General features: G+C 39.6%; 1 protein-coding gene across 4 annotated transcripts in view; it reads right to left on the reverse strand.

The window, feature by feature from the left end:
* Positions 1-15,012, reverse strand: part of p2ry2.L (purinergic receptor P2Y, G-protein coupled, 2 L homeolog) — a 30,166-nt gene extending 15,154 nt beyond the window's left edge. Inside the window, exons 1-3 of one of the 4 annotated variants that reach the window (XM_018247871.2) lie at positions 14,799-14,973; positions 4,725-4,870; positions 3,220-3,282 (exon numbers count right to left, since the gene is read on the reverse strand). In XM_018247871.2, coding sequence (XP_018103360.1) covers positions 3,220-3,255 — 36 coding nt within the window. In that variant the 5' untranslated portion in view covers positions 3,256-3,282; positions 4,725-4,870; positions 14,799-14,973. The other 3 variants (XR_005965551.1, XM_041582837.1, XM_018247874.2) reach the window with 3 other exon arrangements.
* Between the last annotated feature and the right edge of the window lie 5,366 nt (positions 15,013-20,378).

The raw sequence follows: 20,378 nt of genomic DNA on the forward strand, positions 1-20,378 counted from the left end.
AAACCTGCACTTGTGGTTTGTTCAACCACTCCCAGTGTGAAGGCGGCTGAAACTGTCAGTTTTAAGTGGTTTTCACTAACTGCGTCTGGTTTGTTTTTTTGGCCTGTGTGGAACCAGCAGGGTTGGAACCCACCAGTCACCCATTAAAGCATTGATTTGATCAACCAATAGCCAATGGAGTATATACAGCATAGGATTCACTACCCAACACAGTCACAGCTGAATGGCTACAACTGCCACGTCCTATCTGCCACATAGCCTTCCACTTGTACATATACACGTGCCCTATTAACTCAGTAAACCATAAAAAGGCCTAGGCATTTCAAACTAAATAATAATAATGGACTGTGAGAATACTGTAAAGGGGAAGAGGAAACTTTTACCATAATATAATTAAATCAGGTTATAATTAAAAGAAAATAATGTGATTACTGGCTGTCCATAAACAATGGAAGGAATGTTAAACATGATGAATGTAATGTAATGCTTATGGCAAATAATATTAACTGTGATAGATACAGACAGAGATAGATATAGACAGACAGATGGATAAAGATAGACAGAGACAGACAGATAAATACAGAGAGAAATAGATAGATAGATAGATAGATAGATAGATAGATAGATAGATAGATAATAGAAAGATAGATAAATAGATAGATAAATAGATAATAGATAGATAATAGATAGATAGATAGATAGATAGATAGATAGATAGATAATAGATAGATAGATAGATAGATAGATAGATAGATAGATAGATGATAGATAGATAGATAGATAGATGATAGATAGATAGATAGATAGATAATAGAAAGATAGATAAATAGATAGATAAATAGATAGATAGATAGATAGATAATAGATAGATAGATAGATAGATAGATAGATAGATAATAGATAGATAGATAGATAGATAATAGATAGATAGATAGATAGATAGATAGATAGATAGATAGATAGATAGATAGATGATAGATAGATAGATAGATAGATAGATAGATAGATGATAGATAGATAGATAGATAGATAGATAGATAGATGATAGATAGATAGATAGATAGATAGATAGATAGATAGTTAGATAGATAGATAGATAGATAGATAGATAAATAGATAATAGATAGATAATAGATGATAGATAGATAGATAGATAGTTAGATAGATAGATAGATGATAGATAGATAGATAGATAGATGATAGATAGATAGATAGATAGATAGATAGATAGATAGATAGATAGATGATAGATAGATAGATAGATAATAGACAGATAGATAGATAGATAGATAAATAGATAAATAGATAGATGATAGATAGACAGATAGATAGATAGATAGATAGACAGACAGACAGACAGACAGACAGACAGACAGACAGACAGATAGATAGATAGATAGATAGATAGATAGATAGATAGATAATAGATAGATAGATAGATAGATAGATAGATAATAGATAGATAGATAGATAGATAGATGATAGATAGATAGATAGATAGATAGATAGATAGATGATAGATAGATAGATAGATAGATAGATAGATAGATAGATAGATAGATAGATGATAGATAGATAGATAGATAGATAGATAGTTAGATAGATAGATAGATAGATAGATAAATAGATAATAGATAGATAATAGATGATAGATAGATAGATAGTTAGATAGATAGATAGATGATAGATAGATAGATAGATAGATGATAGATAGATAGATAGATAGATAGATAGATAGATAGATGATAGATAGATAGATAGATAATAGACAGATAGATAGATAGATAGATAAATAGATAAATAGATAGATGATAGATAGACAGATAGATAGATAGATAGATAGACAGACAGACAGACAGACAGACAGACAGACAGACAGACAGACAGATAGATAGATAGATAGATAGATAGATAGATAGATAATAGATAGATAGATAGATAGATAGATGATAGATAGATAATGGATAGATAGATTGCTAGATAGATAGGTAGATAATAGATAGAAGATAGATAAATAGATAGATAATAGATAGATAGATGATAGATAGAGAGAGAGAGAGAGAGAGAGAGAGAGAGAGAGAGAGAGAGAGAGATAATAGATAGATGATAGATTGTTTATGTGTTTGTATATAGTGACTAATCCATTAAGTATCAGGATTAAGCCAGAGTTCCCAGATCAACGACTTGCACATTCCATGTCAGTGATTCAGGAATTTGTATAGTTAAATGACCATCCTAGGAAAATCATTAGACTCTCGGTGTCCAGTTCTGCAATCTGAGAAGCTCTTTCTTTACAGAAACATTCGCCAATATTCACTCACACTCATAAGAGAATCTCATTACCAGCCTGATTATAATCACACGGGTTAGGTAATAGGCTTGTATTACTTGTGAAAAAGCAAAAATAAAATTTGCATAAATGTCTACAATTTACACTTATATAACTCAGCCTGCAGCCTTGTGCCTTTATATGGTCACAGAACAACCCCTCAGTGACTTCTAATATCCTTATCATTTACAGTAGGGGGTACATTATCCCTTATAATACATGAGTGATACTCAGAGTTCCCTGTATAACTCAGCCTGCAGCCTTGTGCCTTTATATGGTCACAGAATAACCCCTCAGTGACTTCTTATATCCTTATAATTTACAGTAGGGGGTACATTATCCCTTATAATACATGAGTGATACTCACAGTTCCCTGTATAACTCAGCCTGCAGCCTTGTGCCTTTATATGGTCACAGAACCCCTCAGTGACTTCTAATATCCTTATCATTTACAGTAGGGGGTACATTATCCCTTATAATACATGAGTGATACTCAGAGTTCCCCGTATAACTCAGCCTGCAGCCTTGTGCCTTTATATGGTCACAGAACAACCCCTCAGTGACTTCTAATATCCTTATCATTTACAGTAGGGGGTACATTATTCCTTATAATACATGAGTGATACTCAGAGTTCCCTGTATAACTCAGCCTGCAGCCTTGTGCCTTTATATGGTCACAGAACAACCCCTCAGTGACTTCTAATATCGTTATCATTTACAGTAGGGGGTACATTATCCCTTATAATACATGAGTGATACTCAGAGTTCCCTGTATAACTCAGCCTGCAGCCTTGTGCCTTTATATGGTTTAATATACTTCTAATTTGCTGGAGAGGATACATTATATATTATATAAAGGATACATTAGGAGCAGGAGATATAAATGTTACCTTTGTCTGTTTAGAGAAGGAAATAAAGTCAGACATCTGGTGGGGGTCATGGTATAACTGGGCCTGGCAGAACCAAAGGCAATGGAGCAAGAGCTGTGTTAGTCATGTGTATCCTATAACACAAGCACATACAGTCCGTAGTAGTAGGAAGGTAACTCCCCTGTGCTGAGGAGCTACATCTGGAGCAGTTTCGGGAACACTGGGATGATATAAAACATCTTCCTCCCCGTCCAACAGATGTGAATGTAATTCCAACCCTGTGGGACATTGTAGAACACCCAGCGCTGAACAGATGAAATTTCCTCCTCGCTCAGCAGTGAAATGACTGATAAATACTCTCATATCCCAACAGACCCATTCGCAGCACTTCCATATTCCAGCCCGGAATCAACATGTTCTCATATGAATTCATGTTGCTCAACTATTTGTTAACTAAATAATTCATCTTCATAGGCTGGTGCTTCATTTACTTTATAGAACTCACTGAATTTGACAGATTTCTTTAAAAGGGGGGGTTCACCTTTGCATTAACTGTTAGTATGTTATAGAATGGCTAGTTCTAAGCAACGTTTCGATTGGTCTTCATCTTTTATTTTTTATAATATTTTATTTATTTGACTTTTTTTTCTGACTCTTTCCAGCTTTCAGATGGGGGTCTAAAAAACAAATCTATTTGTCTTTGACTTTATTTATCAAAATCCAAATTTTTAAATTACAAAAGTTTGGCCAAACTAGAAGCCTTGATTTGACTTTATTTATCAATAAAAAAGCACGATTTAAATGGACCAGAGTTTTTTCCTAATTGCTTGATTTCTTCTGGCTTTTTCTCGAAAAGCCCTTTGTCTGAAAAGTCCAAAATAGTCAGATTTTTGGGCTAATTTCAGCGCAGACGACAGACACCTCCAAATAGGATAGGGACCTCTTCCATTGACTAAATCCTCAGCAAGTCTGAGATGCCGCATTTTTGAATTCAGACTTTCATACCTTGGGTGATACTAAATATTCGAGTTTTCGAATATTCAAATTTAATTGACTTCTTTTTCTGTTTTCAGCTTTCAGATGGGGGTCACTGGCCCCATCTTAAAAAAACAAATGCCCCGTAAAGCTACAAGTTCATTGCTATTGCTACTTTATATTCAGGTCCTCTACTGTTACTCCAGTCTGTAATTCAAAGCAATGCATGGTTGCTAGGGTAATTTGGACCCTAGCAACCGGATTGCTAAAATTTCAAACTGGAGAGCTGCTGTATAAAAAGCTAAATAACACAAATGATAAAAAATAAAAAACAATTACAAATTGTCTCAGACTATTGCTCCCTACATAATACTAACAGTTAATTTAAAGGGGAAATGCCCCTATTATAACCCTATTATAATAGAAACACATGCATAAGTCAGTTTGTGACTCTCATAATTCAGATAACAACCCCTGGTCATAAAGGGTTCAATGCACCCCAGCAATTGACTGAAAAATGTACAATATTAAATTCCCTAGATTTACTGTACCTTTAATTATAACAGAGTGCAGCTGGCACACGTCTTCTCCCATGGGGTTCAACCTCCATTGAAGGGAACTTTAGGCCCTCAGAGCATGCTGGGAAATCAAAGGTTGGCACTGGGATTCAATCAGTGGTCTTTATCTGAGCTCCTTCCTTGCAAGAATAATCCAATATAGCAAATAAAGCCAACCACAAACATGGCTTTTTATCATGGGGCTTCAAGTCACACCCTACCATTGTTTAGCCATATCTAGTCCCACCCACTTGTTTAGATTTGCTAATGTCTACCTGTAAATGGAAATTTGTCATAGACTCATCTCTATAAGAAAGAAGCAGAGTTTTGTATTAGAGGGGGTAGGATAATAAAACAATTGGAGAAGCACATACTTGTATAGAAGGAGACATGGATTTAATTGGGTGGTCCACCTTTGAGTTAACTTTTAGTATATTATAGAATGGCACATTCTAAGCAACTTTTCACTGTCCCTTCCTTTTTCCTTCAATTTTATAGTTTTTGAATGATTTTCCTTCTTCTCTTCTAACTTTAAAATGGGGGTCGCTGACCCCATCTAAAAAACAAATGCTCCAAGGCTACATATATATAATATATTGTTTGTGATAACACAAACTTTTAATCTGAAGGTAAAAATGTCAACTTATTGCTTAGTTGCTCCTAACTGCTTTAACAACTGGTATGTGTACGATAACCTTTGCTCTGTTCCCTATGTGGGTTTTGATGTTTTATACCTAGACGCGCAAACAGGGCAAACAAACCAATACACATCTCTGTAACACCATACACGTAGATGGCCCAAGAGCTGTGTATTGTCTGGATCCTACATTCACACTAAACTGGGCATGCTCCCCAAATGGCACCCCATTGGCCAAACAGTGTTAGGTGTGATTGGCACCATTATAATCCCTGTTCGGATTGGTCCCTATAATGGCCTGTCTGGCCTATCATGTTATTGGCCCTTGTGGAAGCTGCCTTTGTGGTTGGCAGAAGGAATCAAACCCTGTTCTGCATTTACAACAGGGGCTGTTCCCTTTCTGGCATAAAAAGGTGGCTGTTAAGAATTCCAATGTTTTAGTCTTTTTACATACATGGAGGATAACAGAGACCACCTGGGTGTAAACCATCACAGCTGTACCCACATGCTCCAGTAACCAACAATACAGTAGCAGTGCCCAACCCTGGCATCATCCTCAAACACAGGAATTGGGTTGTGTGAGTCCTGCCCTATGTCCACGTCTTCTCGTGACAAGGTGTCATGGCATTGTTATTGTTACTTTTTATTCCTCATCTTTCTATTCAGGCTTCTCCTATTCATATTCCAGTCTCTTATTCAAATCAGTGCATGGTTGCTAGGGGAATTTGGGCCTTAGCAACCACATAGCTGCTGAAATCTTTCATCTTTCTATTCAGGCCTCTCCTATTCATATTCCAGTCTCTTATTCATATCAATGCATGGTTGCTAGGGGAATTTGGACCTTAGCAAACAAATTGCCATACTAGCAACTAAATACTAAATAAGTCACAAATAATAAAACATGAAAACCAATTGCATATTGTCTCAGAATATCACTCTCTACAGACGAACAGCCCCTTTAATAGACATAAAATTGTAGTAAGATCAAGAAACAGCACAGGAAAGCTTTGGTTCTTATAGAAATTGGGGCAGTTGTGTTTAATATGATTCTTTTAATCATTAAAAAAATATTGGTTTCCATTGTCCCCTCTGCTGTGTATTAGGAGGAGCTCAATAAGTCAGTGCCACCAATTTTCTAAACAGTTACAATTTGATACATTAGTCGATACATTTCTCTGCAGTCGCTTCAGCCCCTTTGGGGTTTTATATCAACGAATGTATCAAATTGAGCATGCCCCCTGAAAGGAGTTGTTCACCTTTGAGTTAACTTTTCATATGATGTAGAAAGTGATATTCTGAGACAATTTGTAATTGGTTTTCATTTTTTATCATTTGTGGTTTTTGAGTTATTTGGCTTTTTATTCAGCAGCTCTCCAGTTTGCAATTTTAGAAATCTGGTTACTAGGGTCCAAATTCCCCTAGCAACCATGCACTGATTTGAATAAGTGACTGGAATATGAATAGGCGAGGCCTGAATAAAAAGATGAGTAACTAAAAGTAGCCTTACAGAGCATTTGTTAGATGGGGTCAGTGACCTCCATTTGAAAGCTGGAAAGAGTCAGAAGAAAAAGGCAAATAATTCAAAAACTATATAAAAATGAAGACCAATTGTAAAGTTGCTGAGAATTAGCCATCCTATAACAGACTAAAAGTTAACTTAAAGGGGAACCACCCATTTTAATATGATATGTTTTGTAAGGGTGAACCTGTCCTTTAAAGGATAACTAAACTTTAAAAATAAGTGAATGTAAAATTGATGAGGGGGGTTATTCTAAGCACTTTTGTCATTTACATTCATTATTTATTTTGTTTTTATTCCAAGATATTAAGGGATACATGTACTGTTAATATGAATGAATTTTGTTACAACAGCGCCACCTGCTGGTCAGTTTCCCACCAGTCTGACCAGCAAGTAGTCAAGGAAGTTGTCAGGAGAAAGAAAGAGGCTGATGTTCTTCTGCTTAGGAATAAAATTAGAAACCTTTCTCACATCTTTCCTAAGCAGAAGAACATCAGCCTCTTTCTTTCTCCTGACAACTTCCTTGACTACTTGCTGGTCAGACTGGTGGGAAACTGACCAGCAGGTGGCGCTGTTGTAACAAAATTCATTCATATTAGCAGCACAGGTATCCCTTAATATCTTGGAATCAAAACAAAATAAATAATGAATGTAAATTACAAAAGTGCTTAGAATAGCTCCCTCATCAAATGTTTATTCACTTATTTTTAAGGTTTAATTATCCTTTAATTTGGGTTGGGCCCCTGTGTCCGTGTGAGAGAGAATGATCAGAGTATAAAGGGATGTGATCATTTCTAAAGACCAGATCCGTCTCCGGCAGAACAGAATGTAATGGAACCCTACAAGCCCAGTATCTGTTACTGAGGCAGCTCCACTCTGGCACTTAATAAATAAACTGCCTAATCACATGGGACTGCAGGTAGATTATTTATCAGCCCATTTATTTGCCCATTATAGACCCGGACAAAGAGCTTTCTTTTATAGAAGGAATATTAGTTTCCTGGTAAACAGAGAATGATTTATTCACATAACTGTACAGTTGCTCTTCCCCATAAAAGGCTTTTCCAGAGAGAGAGAGAGAGAGAGAGAGAGAGAGAGAGAGAGAGAGAGAGAGAGAGAGGGATAAAAGAGAAGCAGCAAAAACTGGGTCACGTGACCTATTAATAACAGAAATTAAATATTGCAGGGATTTTTTTTTTAAACGATGAATTAAACGAGCATCTCTCCATTTGTGAGACCCAACACCTTAATGTTATCTTGTTTCAAATGCCATCATCCAAAAGTGTTTTTTTTAATTCAACTTATTATCAATAAAAGTTATTAATTGATTTTTATTAGCAGTAGTGATGTTAGAATCAGGCTTCTCCTTTTCAAGGTCTTGATATTAATCGTGGCTTAAAGGGGTGGTTCACTTTTAAGTTAACTTTTAGTATGTTATAGAATGACTAATTCTAAGCAACTTTTCAATTGACCTTCATTGTTTTCTTTTTTTTTTATATCGTTTTTGAATTATTTGCCTTCTTCTTCTGACTCTTTCCAGGTTTCAAATGGGGGTCATTGACCCCATCTAAAAACAAATGCTTCAAGTTATTGCTTCTATTTATTCAGGCCTCTCCTATTCATATTCCAGTCTCTTATTCAAATGCATGGTTGCTAGGGGAATTTGGGCCCTAGTAACCAGACTGCTGAAATTGCAAACTGGGGAGCTGCTGAATAAATAACTAAATAACTCAAAAACCACAAATAATAAAAAAAGAAAACCCATTGCAGATTGTCTCAGAATGTCACTCACTACATCATACTTACAGTTAATGTAAAGGTGAACAACCCCTTTAAAGGAGAACTAAACCCTAAAAATGAATGTGGCTAAAAATGTCCTATTTTATATAGTGAACTTATTGCAGGAGGCTAAAGTTTGAGCTTGTCAATAGCAGCAATGATCCAGGACTTCAAACTTGTCACAGGGGGTCACCATCTTGGAAAGTGTCTGTGACACTCACATGCTCAGTGGGCTCTGATTGGCTGTTGAGAAGCTAAGCTTAGGGCTCGTCACTAATTATCCAGCAGAAAATGAGCTTCCCTGGCTGTAATATAAGCTGATGCTACAGGTTTGCTGATTATTCAATTCTGATGCTAATTGCACTGGTTTCTGTGCTGCCATGTAGTAATTATGTGTATTAATTACTAATCAGCCTTATATTGTGACATTTCTATTCTATGTGTACTGTATATTGTGAGTGGCTCCCTAAGCTCAGTAAGTGACAGCAGCACAGAGCATGTGAATCAGTGAATCAGCAGAAAAGAAGATGGGGAGCTACTGGGGCATCTTTGGAGACACAGATCTTTACTGCTAAAGGGCTGTGGTTGCCTTGGGCTGGTACAGAAGCACAAAACATCATGTACAACATTTCTACCTACTTCTTTAGTTAGGCTTTGGTTCTCATTTAAGGCTAGTGCCAGACCGAGGACAAGAATCAGCCTCTTCACTCAGCTCTGGCCTCTGTTGTGTCTGCGAGTGTATAGTGTCGGGTGCAGACACACAGAGTAGATTTTAGAGCTGAAAGGCACAAGAATGCCACGGGGCCAATCTCTACACCCTGCCCTTGTCCTTACATAAACCTTTATCTCCAATCCACCGAAAAACATCTCCAATCCACCCCATGGTGAAGACGCATTGATAGTCATAAGATCTGCTATGGGGCAGACATTGGTGCAAATATTCCAAACTTCCACCCCAGATTCACATGGGATGTACAATGCTTGGCAGCACTGCTGTAACGTGGTGGATCAGAGTAGGTCGGTGTGAAATATCTGCTCTAAAGCAACTTTCATTTAAAGGAACAGAGTAGGGGGTTCATCACAGTGAGGACAGTGAGGTTGGGGAATGCACTGCCGGGTGATGATTCAGTTAATGACTATAAGAGGGACTTGGATGATTTCTTGGACAGACATAATACAAAGGCTATTGTGATACTAAACTCTATAGTTAGTATAGATATGGGTATATATCATTTATGTGACAGTAGGGAGGGGTGTGTGTATGGGGCTGGGTTTTCATTTGGAGGGGTTGGACTTGATGGACTTTGTCTTTTTTCAACTTGATTTAACTATAAGAAACTATAAGGTGTGGCTCCGATTCTTCCACTGCCCGGGGGGGACGGGACTTATTTTTGCATTTGTATTAAATTGCCGGCAGTGTATTTAAACACAACATTTTATTTGCATCTGTGTTTCAGGCTATTACTGTGCACTTTGTTGGTACAATGCATAACAATCACCCGTCCAGAACCTGAAGAACTTGCAGCCATTAGCCAGACTGCTGGGAAATAAAAGTACATTCACTTTCACTGATTGACACAAGAAATAACCAATTTCAGGGAAAAAACACACACGTCTTCAGTGCAAGTCCTACTCATTCAACATAATAATATACAGGTATGTGATCCATTAGAAACCCATAATCCAGAAAGTTCTGAATTATGGGAAGGTCATAATTCATATTTTGAAAAATTATTTCCTTTTTCTGTGTAATAATAAAACAGTAACTTGTACTTGATCCCAACTAAGATATAATTAATCCTTATTGGAAGCAAAACCAGCCTATTGGGTTTATTTCATGTTGATATGATTTTTACTTAATTACACTTAGGGGATTATTTACTAAAGTCGATTTTTTTTTCTGGTCAAGGTTTTTTGGGCAAAAACTCAAATTTTTAGAGGAAAAAACTCAAATGGTTCAAGATTTGTTTTACCCCGAAGCTGCAAAAAGTCCAAATCCAAAAATCTGCCCTCTCAGACCTGTCGAGGTCCTGTATAAGTCAATGACTTTTACAACTCGAGGATATCGTGATCTTGGCTCGGCGGGGGCTGGGGACAAGGGTCAGTCCAACCCTGTCTGCTCTGGGTTTAGACCGATAATCCAAAAAATTCCTAAAGCCCTAAAACATTTAGCAATTTGGGCGTCAAATATTAGTTGTAAGAGTAAGAGTAGCCAGTTATGTGGTCTTGTTGGCTGCAAAGATGTGAGAGTAATAGACAGAGGCCTCAGGGTATTTGTGTTTGTTGTGTAGGGTTTGAGAGCCACAACTGCAAACTATTCACAGGAAAGCCCAGGAGATATTTACATTGGTGGTTCACCATTAACTTCACTTTTAGTATGTTATAAAATGGCTAATTCTAAGCAACTTTTCAATTGATCTTCATGTTTTCTTTTTTTATACTTTTGATGTGCCTTTTTCACTTGACCCATTGCAGCTTTCAAACGGGGGTCACTGACCCCATCCAAATAACAAGTGCTCTGTAAGGCTACAAATGTATTGTTATTGCTACTTTTTATTCCTCATCTTTCTATTCAGGCCTCTCCTATTCATATTCCAGTCTCTCATTCAAATCAGTGCATGGTTGCTAGGGGAATTTGGACCACATTGTTGTAATTGCAAACTGTAGAGCTGCTGAATAAAAAGCTACATAACTCAAAAACCACAAATAATCAAAAAGAAAAACCAATGCACATTGTCTCAGAATATCACCCTCTACATCATACTAAGAGTTAATTTAAAGATGAATACCCCCTTTAAGGGTTAAATAAACTAAAGGGACATATTCAGACTTTCTGTGCAACAAAACATTCCACGGAGGGGGAGGCCACTGACAGGTGCAATCATTTCTCAGTGAGTCTATAGAGCTACACATGCAGCTTTAATTAGTAAAGGGAAACTCCAGTTTATTTGCCAAATGAAATAAATATGGAATTCTAAGCAACTTCCCAATATACACTGATCACACATTTTCAATTTGTTTGAAAACTGTTTGTAAATGTAATTGCTATGGCTGGACCGCACTGCAGGTTCTGACTTATGAAACACACCTGAAGGGAATATGCTAAGTGAAGCATTTCTGAGCAGGACAGTTAGAGCTTCCCAGCAATGTAAATAGCCAAAAAGCGATATTGTTTGGGGGACAGTACAGACCCAACCCTGAGCATCTCTATACACTTTAATTAACATTACAATTCCCAGGATGTAGCACTCCATCTACATTTGTATCCAAAACAAAGGAAAGTGAATACAAATTAAAAAAGATCTGCCCAACCTTCAATTCATTAAACAGAAACTCTGCCCAAAAAACTTGTTTTTTTTTGCATAGTAAAAGAAAAATATCAATTTCAATGTACGGTCATTCCTCATTTTCACTGGGTTTATTGTTATGTGGAAATATGATTTATACTGATAGCAATGTCTCTCTCTGTCCCTTTCTGTTCTCTGGTTCTGACTCTTGAAACAATATATCCAAAGTCAGTTCTCCTCCAGGTCTGTTAATCACCTGGTCATACCTCCCGATTTTGACAGTTCAGCCCATAGTCTAAGATTGTTACTGAAATGTCCCGACTTTCTCTATGATCTCCTGCACTGAACAGCCAGAAAAAGATACAACGTTTGGGAAACTTAATTGGCTTTTGGCAGAGAGCCCAGAATACGTGACAGGTGCACTTAGATACATTTGTAACAATTTAAGATAAGCAAAGAAACAATTGCAACAATTTAAGATAAGCAAGTCTCTTGGGGAAACTGTGACTTGCAGCTTAAAGGGCAATTCACTTTCAGTAGTAAAACTGTGATAACACATAAAACGTAACCCTAAAAACCACAGAAATGTTTTCAAACTTTCCCTAACTTGCCAAATTTTGTAAAATGGACATGGTATGACCTGGCTTCTGTTACATGACATCGTGCAGATAAATCCCCTTTAACTTATGAATATGCAGCTTTGCAGTTATTTGCCTGCCCCATAGAGCTGACACGGCAGGTTTGCTGGTTGATTTGCCTGAGGCAGAACAGGGACAAGGGAGCTTCTCTAAAATGTTTCTGGAATATCAGGATGGCAGAGATTCCCTAAGTGGAGAGACCTACACCTGGTCTATTGAGTAGAGCATCGGACAGACCCAACATTTTCTATTAAATATAAAAATGTGCCAAGATCTCAAGAACTCATAAAACCCATAAAAGAATTTTAATAAATAAATATGCGCTAGAAACAAAACACATTAGGAAGTAAGTGCACAGCAACACGGACATCAAGTATAGCACTCACAAATACAGAGATTAACTGTGACATTCTATCTGGGATACTGTGTCCTCCGGCTGGTGCTGAACTATAAACCTCTATTCCATGTATAATACCCCAGAACACACAGCAGATAAATACAGTGCCAATTCCATGTATAATACCCCAGAACACACAGCAGATAAATACAGTGCCAATTCCATGTATAATACCCCAGAACACACAGCAGGATAAATACAGGGCCAATTCCATGTATAATACCCCAGAACACACAGCAGATAAATACAGGGCCAATTCCATGTATAATACCCCAGAACACACAGCAGATAAATACAGTGCCAATTCCATGTATAATACCCCAGAACACACAGCAGATAAATACAGGGCCAATTCTATGTATAATACCCCAGAACACACAGCAGATAAATACAGTGCCAATTCCATGTATAATACCCCAGAACACACAGCAGATAAATACAGGGCCAATTCCATGTATAATACCCCAGAACACACAGCAGATAAATACAGGGCCAATTCTATGTATAATACCCCAGAACACACAGCAGGATAAATACAGTGCCAATTCCATGTATAATACCCCAGAACACACAGCAGATAAATACAGGGCCAATTCCATGTATAATACCCCCAGAACACACAGCAGATAAATACAGTGCCAATTCCATGTATAATACCCCAGAACACACAGCAGGATAAATACAGTGCCAATTCCATGTATAATACCCCAGAACACACAGCAGATAAATACAGGGCCAATTCCATGTATAATACCCCAGAACACACAGCAGATAAATACAGTGCCAATTCCATGTATAATACCCCAGAACACACAGCAGATAAATACAGTGCCAATTCCATGTATAATACCCCAGAACACACAGCAGATAAATACAGTGCCAATTCCATGTATAATACCCCAGAACACACAGCAGATAAATACAGTGCCAATTCCATGTATAATACCCCAGAACACACAGCAGATAAATACAGTGCCAATTCCATGTATAATACCCTAGAATGCATAGCAGGATAAATACAGGGCCAATTCAATGTACAAAACCCCAGAACACATACAGTGCCAGTTCTATATATAATACCAACCCTTCATTTATCTTCTTGAAAGCCTGTCTAATGCCCCTGTGATTAATCCTAAAGGGTAAGGTAGGAAGTCAGAACTGATCTTTAGGCATTGAGCAATGGCTGGTCTGTTAAAGTGGGAGCCCATGAGAGTTTGGCATTTGTGAATTTGGCCAAGTCCCTACTTGTGTTTTTATCTCCTGTTTTAGATTGTAAGCTTTTAGGAACAGGAAGCCTTATTAACTGAGTGTGTTGTATAATCATCAATTCACACTCAACCAATGAAGAGCTGTTATTATTACCCCTGCAACCTGATGCTGGATAAGTATGTAGCCCAGCAAGATAATCCCTGTCGCTGTGTAACATGAGTTGTGTTGTTATATACACAGGGCATGAGAATGGGCTCACATATCAGCACAGACTGGCACAAACCCACTGAGGGCAAACAGCCCAGCCTCTGAGAGCCAAAGGGAACTACTAAATCTCAGCAGTGTCCCCATAGTACCAAGAACAGATCAGATCGAGCAGTACAGTATATATCATTTACTATTAATTAGCTCACAGCTAACGGAAAAAAGTATGGCAGTGCCCCTCAAATGCCAGCATTGAGTGGTTGTGCCCAAAGAAATTATTGACTTTCAGATCACACTAAGGAACAAAAACTATATCTGTGCCCCCTGCCAATAATAAATCTGAGAGGTGGCAATGGAGACAAATAAGTAGTGAGGTGAGGGGAAAGTGCAGCACTTACTCTGCAGGAGAAGTTAATCCTGGGCAGTCCTGGGCAGTGCCCTCCTCAGTGGGTTTGGGTACCAAGCATTCAGTCTGTGGCAGATGACATGTCCCAGCAGTGGCTTCTCTGTCAATGGGACTGAGTCTCAGCGTTGGATCCAAAGTCTAGAGCCGAGTAAAGCAGCATGATCTGTGGGAGCAGCCCAGACTCGCTCTCCTCCTCCTCCTCCTCCTCCTCCTCACTACTCAGTGAATACCTAAAGACAGAGGGTGGGAGGTGGGCAGGGAATTCCAATGAATGAGCAATGCTAGTGAACAGGCTGATCACCAGGAAGAGACACACAACTCGTGTGCACAATCGAGGCCTTCTGTCTGCATAGCTATCACTCTGCTCGTCCCTGGAGCTAACAGTCTTCCGATCCATGGAGTGTGGGCAGATGGAAAAGAACAATCTAAGAGTGCGTCTATTGGACTTACAGCTGTAACTCTCATTTATAAACGTTGCGCAGGGCAGATTAGTTTGTACAGTGAATATATTTGCCCTGCGCATTGTTATTTTTATAAAGCTGAATAAGAGTGTGCAAACAGAATTGTGATTTTTCATAATGCGAATGTCTATAAGCGCTTTTTTAAATATGTCAAATAGGGCAAATGACGTTTGAATTGCGCCACAACTTTGGTGGCGGAGAAAATATTCGCTAAACAGTTTCACAAATTGCGAATTGAAGCTGGCGTCAACGCTATTTTCATACACAACAACCTTGTGCAGTGGGTGCACTCACGCAAACACGCCTGTCTCATTCGCGAGCCATTTGAGAACATTTATTCACAATGAGAATTCACAAAGACGGGCAGAGCAGTGCAGTGTGTCAGCTTTCAGCGTAGTACAACCATTTGCAAATCAATATGCGATGCGCAAACTTTATAAATGACCCCCTGTCCCCCCATTCAACCAGAACCAGTCTCTCACCAGACCAGACACTCGCTCAGATTCGGGGAGATTAGTCACCCGACGATAAATCTCTTCTTCGGGGAAACTAATCTCCCCGAACTGCCTCCCCTGCCTTCCCACCGGCTAGAATGTAAATCATCGGCGGGATGGCACTCGGTGCGCTTTGTTTTCCGAAGTCGCCCGAAGTTGCCTCATGAGGAAACTTTGGGGCCAATTCACTAACTATCGAGTGAAGGATTCGAAGTAAAAAAACTCCGAATTTTGAAGTGTTTTTTGGGCTACTTCGACCATCGAATGGGCTACTTCGACTACGACTTCGAATCGAACTATTTGAACTAAAAATCGTTCGACTACTCGACCATTCGATAGCCGAAGTACTGTCTCTTTAAGAAAAAACTTCGACCCCCTAGTTCGCTATCTAAAAGCTACCGAAGTCAATGTTAGCCTATGGGGAAGGTCCCCATAGGCTTGCCTAAGTTTTTTTGATCGAAGGATATTCCTTCGATCGTTGGATTAAAATCCTTCGAATCGTTCGATTCGAAGGATTTTATCGTTCGATTGAAGGAATAATCCTTCGATCGTTCGATCGCACTATTTGCGCTAAAATCCTTCGACTTTGATATTCGAAGTCGAAGGATTTTAATTCCCAGTCAAATATCGAGGGTTAATTAACCCTCGATATTTGACCCTTCATCATAACACTCCCCTTGATCTTTGTACCCCACATACATATATTGATAGAATTGTATGTGGGTGTTATACAAATGGAACAGCAGAGACGTCCCGTCGGTGATGAGTTTGCAGAGAAGTGGCAGATATTTGGCAGCGAGGGGAGCGGGTTACTGAATGTGCTGATCTAGATGGAGGGTGGGGTTTGGCATTTATTAATTATCACACGGCAGCCGCTGACATTTTGCCTCCTTTCTTGGCCCCTCTTCAGAATGATGTCAGTATGGGGGGTAAATCAGGGAGCAAAGGGAGAGACCTCCCTGCAGGAAACGTCCTGTTGCTTCACTTGCTGCCGTTATTTTCTGGGACGTTACAAACTACTGTACATTCAAAGTGTTCGGAGATTGTAGTACAAACAGTAGGAATCAATAGGAATCCCCCCCTCACCCTGGCTTATCCCTTTAGTCTGTCCACAGGGAAAACCATTCCAGGGGTTGGGGGCAAGAACATAAATTCCCAGAATAGCAATGAATTATTGAAGTTCAAGATCATCATGATAAACATCTTGGGCTCATTGTGCAAATAAAAACATAAATGCTGATCTCACTTGGATAAGGGATCCTATGGAATTGGTCCCAGTGAGGTACAAGGCAGAGGCTTGGTTCTTATAGAGCATATTATAAAATAAACACCATTAAAGGGAAAGTATACCCCTTATTAAAACATGAGCTCAATAAACAGGGCTGGGGCTTTTGCTATGGCTTTGGAGAAGGATCTTTTAGGATCAATGTGATCCAATAGGATGAGTTGAGCTGCTGTACGTGAGCAGGTAGTTGGGCAGTATGGAGGCATTTTGCTTGGATAGCAAAACTAGCATTAGGTGAGAGAAGGCTCTAGTCTCTAGTTCTGGCTTTGATGTGATATAAATATGATTTATTTGATTCTTCACCAGGTGGTGCATGAAGTGATTCCAACAAAGAGAATGAAAATCTTGTAAAATGGCAACATATTCACCAATGTTGGGCATCCACTCATTTGTGGAACTAGAACTAGAGGAGCAGACCTTGTGGTCATGGGGGAGTCAGAATTTGTTTGGTGAGGACCGGTGATCTTGTCCCACTCCCTTATTCTGTCTACACAGCCAGTGACCCATTTCTGACCAGGGACCCCCATGAAAGCACCCCCCCTTTATACATTATGCGTGGGAGGGGTCACACAGATGAGGGGGGACTCATGCACCTCATGTACCAGCCACCAGCTGTTTATCTAAAATCTCAACTTTGCCACTGGATTCATAGTTACATAGTTACATAGTTAAATCGGGTGTAAAAAAGACAAAGTCCATCAAGTTCAACCCCTCCAAATGAAAACCCAGCCCCATACACACACCCCTCCCTACTGTCACATAAATGATATATACCCATATCTATACTAACTATAGAGTTTAGTATCACAATAGCCTTTGTATTATGTCTGTCCAAGAAATCATCCAAGTCCCTCTTATAGTCATTAACTGAATCATCACCCGGCAGTGCATTCCCCAACCTCACTGTCCTCACTGTGATGAACCCCCTACTCTGTTCCTTTAAATGAAAGTTGCTTTAGAGCAGATATTTCACACCGACCTACTCTGATCCACCACGTTACAGCAGTGCTGCCAAGCATTGTACATCCCATGTGAATCTGGGGTGGAAGTTTGGAATATTTGCACCAATGTCTGCCCCATAGCAGATCTTATGACTATCAATGCGTCTTCACCATGGGGTGGATTGGAGATGTTTTTCGGTGGATTGGAGATAAAGGTTTATGTAAGGACAAGGGCAGGGTGTAGAGATTGGCCCCGTGGCATTCTTGTGCCTTTCAGCTCTAAAATCTACTCTGTGTGTCTGCACCCGACACTATACACTCGCAGACACAACAGAGGCCAGAGCTGAGTGAAGAGGCTGATTCTTGTCCTCGGTCTGGCACTAGCCTTAAACGAGAACCAAAGCCTAACTAAAGAAGTAGGTAGAAATGTTGTACATGATGTTTTGTGCTTCTGTACCAGCCCAAGGCAACCACAACCCTTTAGCAGTAAAGATCTGTGTCTCCAAAGATGCCCCAGTAGCTCCCCATCTTCTTTTCTGCTGATTCACTGATTCACATGCTCTGTGCTGCTGTCACTTACTGAGCTTAGGGAGCCACTCACAATATACAGTACACATAGAATAGAAATGTCACAATATAAGGCTGATTAGTAATTAATACACATAATTACTACATGGCAGCACAGAAACCAGTGCAATTAGCATCAGAATTGAATAATCAGCAAACCTGTAGCATCAGCTTATATTACAGCCAGGGAAGCTCATTTTCTGCTGGATAATTAGTGACGAGCCCTAAGCTTAGCTTCTCAACAGCCAATCAGAGCCCACTGAGCATGTGAGTGTCACAGACACTTTCCAAGATGGTGACCCCCTGTGACAAGTTTGAAGTCCTGGATCATTGCTGCTATTGACAAGCTCAAACTCTCAGCTCAAGCTCACCCGGCAGTGCATTCCCCAACCTCACTGTCCTCACTGTGATGAACCCCCTACTCTGTTCCTTTAAATGAAACTTCTTTTCCTCTAGTCTGAAGGGGAGGCCTCTGGTACGTGATTCTCTTTATGGGTAAAAAGGTCCCCTGCTATTTGTCTATAATGTCCTCTAATGTACTTGTAAAGTCTAATCATGTCCCCTCACAAGCGCCTTTTTTCCAGAGAAAACAACCCCAACCTTGTCAGTCTCCCCTCATAATTTAACTCCTCCCTCTAACTTCAGCCCTTAGTTGCCATTCTACCAAGCGTATCTGGACTGCATTCAGGGGCGTAACTATAGAGGAAGCAGACCCTGCGGCTGCAGGGGGGCCCAGGAGGTATAGGGGGCCTATGAGGCCCTAATTAATGAGAAATGTCAATATATATTGGTAAAACAGGACAACCTCTGGAAATGTTGGGGGCCCTAAAATTAATTTGCTGTGGGGCCCAGAAGCATCTAGTTACTCCACTGACTGCATTACAAGCTTACCATGTTAAATTGCTCTGGCTCATGGGAGTTAAAGCTGAACTATTTCTATAAATTAAAGACTGTGACACTTGGATATTTCAGCAACACATCCGGCACCGCGTCCCATAGAGTTGCCTTGTTGCTTTCAATAATCAGCTGACACATTTTGGGAAAGACTTAAGGATAACATTGCAGATTGCCGGGTTCAAAAAAACAAACAAACCACAAAACAGACACAAAACCTGTACAAAACCATGAATATTTTCCAGACGTTTCTTTTCCTAATAAGCAGAAGGACACACACCTGGGCCCCCAGTGAGAGGCGAGTGTAGAAAACACTTGGCACAAGGAAATGACTTCACTTCTGCAGCCTGGGATTCTTCTACACTCTGGAGACCGAGGATATTGCACTGAGCGTTGCTCTTTGTCCAGGTCAATAGTGGAATTGTCTGTCTGTCTGTCTGGTTCCATTCGCTAAATGATCTGCGCTGCTCAGACTCAAAGATGTTAACATTGCCCCCAGTCGGCAAAGCCATAGAAATGACAGAAATGATAATACGGTAAGAAGCTTTCAAAGGTTCAAAAAACATCTATTTCTCTTGCTCATACAATTATGTGATCCCTAAGGGTAGGGACACACTGGGCGATTTGGGGAGATTTAGTCGCCTGGCGACTAATCGCAGCGACTTTTCTCCCCGAATGCCTCCCCTCACTCTGCGCCTGGATAAAATGAAAAGTCGCCGGCGCTAATCACACACGGCGATTCGTTTTCCGAAATCGCCCGAAGTTGCCTCACGAGGAAACTTCGGGCGACTTCGGAAAACGAATCGCCGCGTGTGATTAGCGCAGGCGATTTTTCATTTTAGCCAGGCGCAGAGCGAGGGGAGGCATTCGGGGAAGATTGGTCGTGGAAAGTCGCGGCGATTAGTCGCCAGGCGACTAAATCTCCCCAAA

This window comes from Xenopus laevis, chromosome 2L (genome assembly GCF_017654675.1).
Source record: "Xenopus laevis strain J_2021 chromosome 2L, Xenopus_laevis_v10.1, whole genome shotgun sequence".
NCBI lineage: Eukaryota > Metazoa > Chordata > Amphibia > Anura > Pipidae > Xenopus > Xenopus laevis.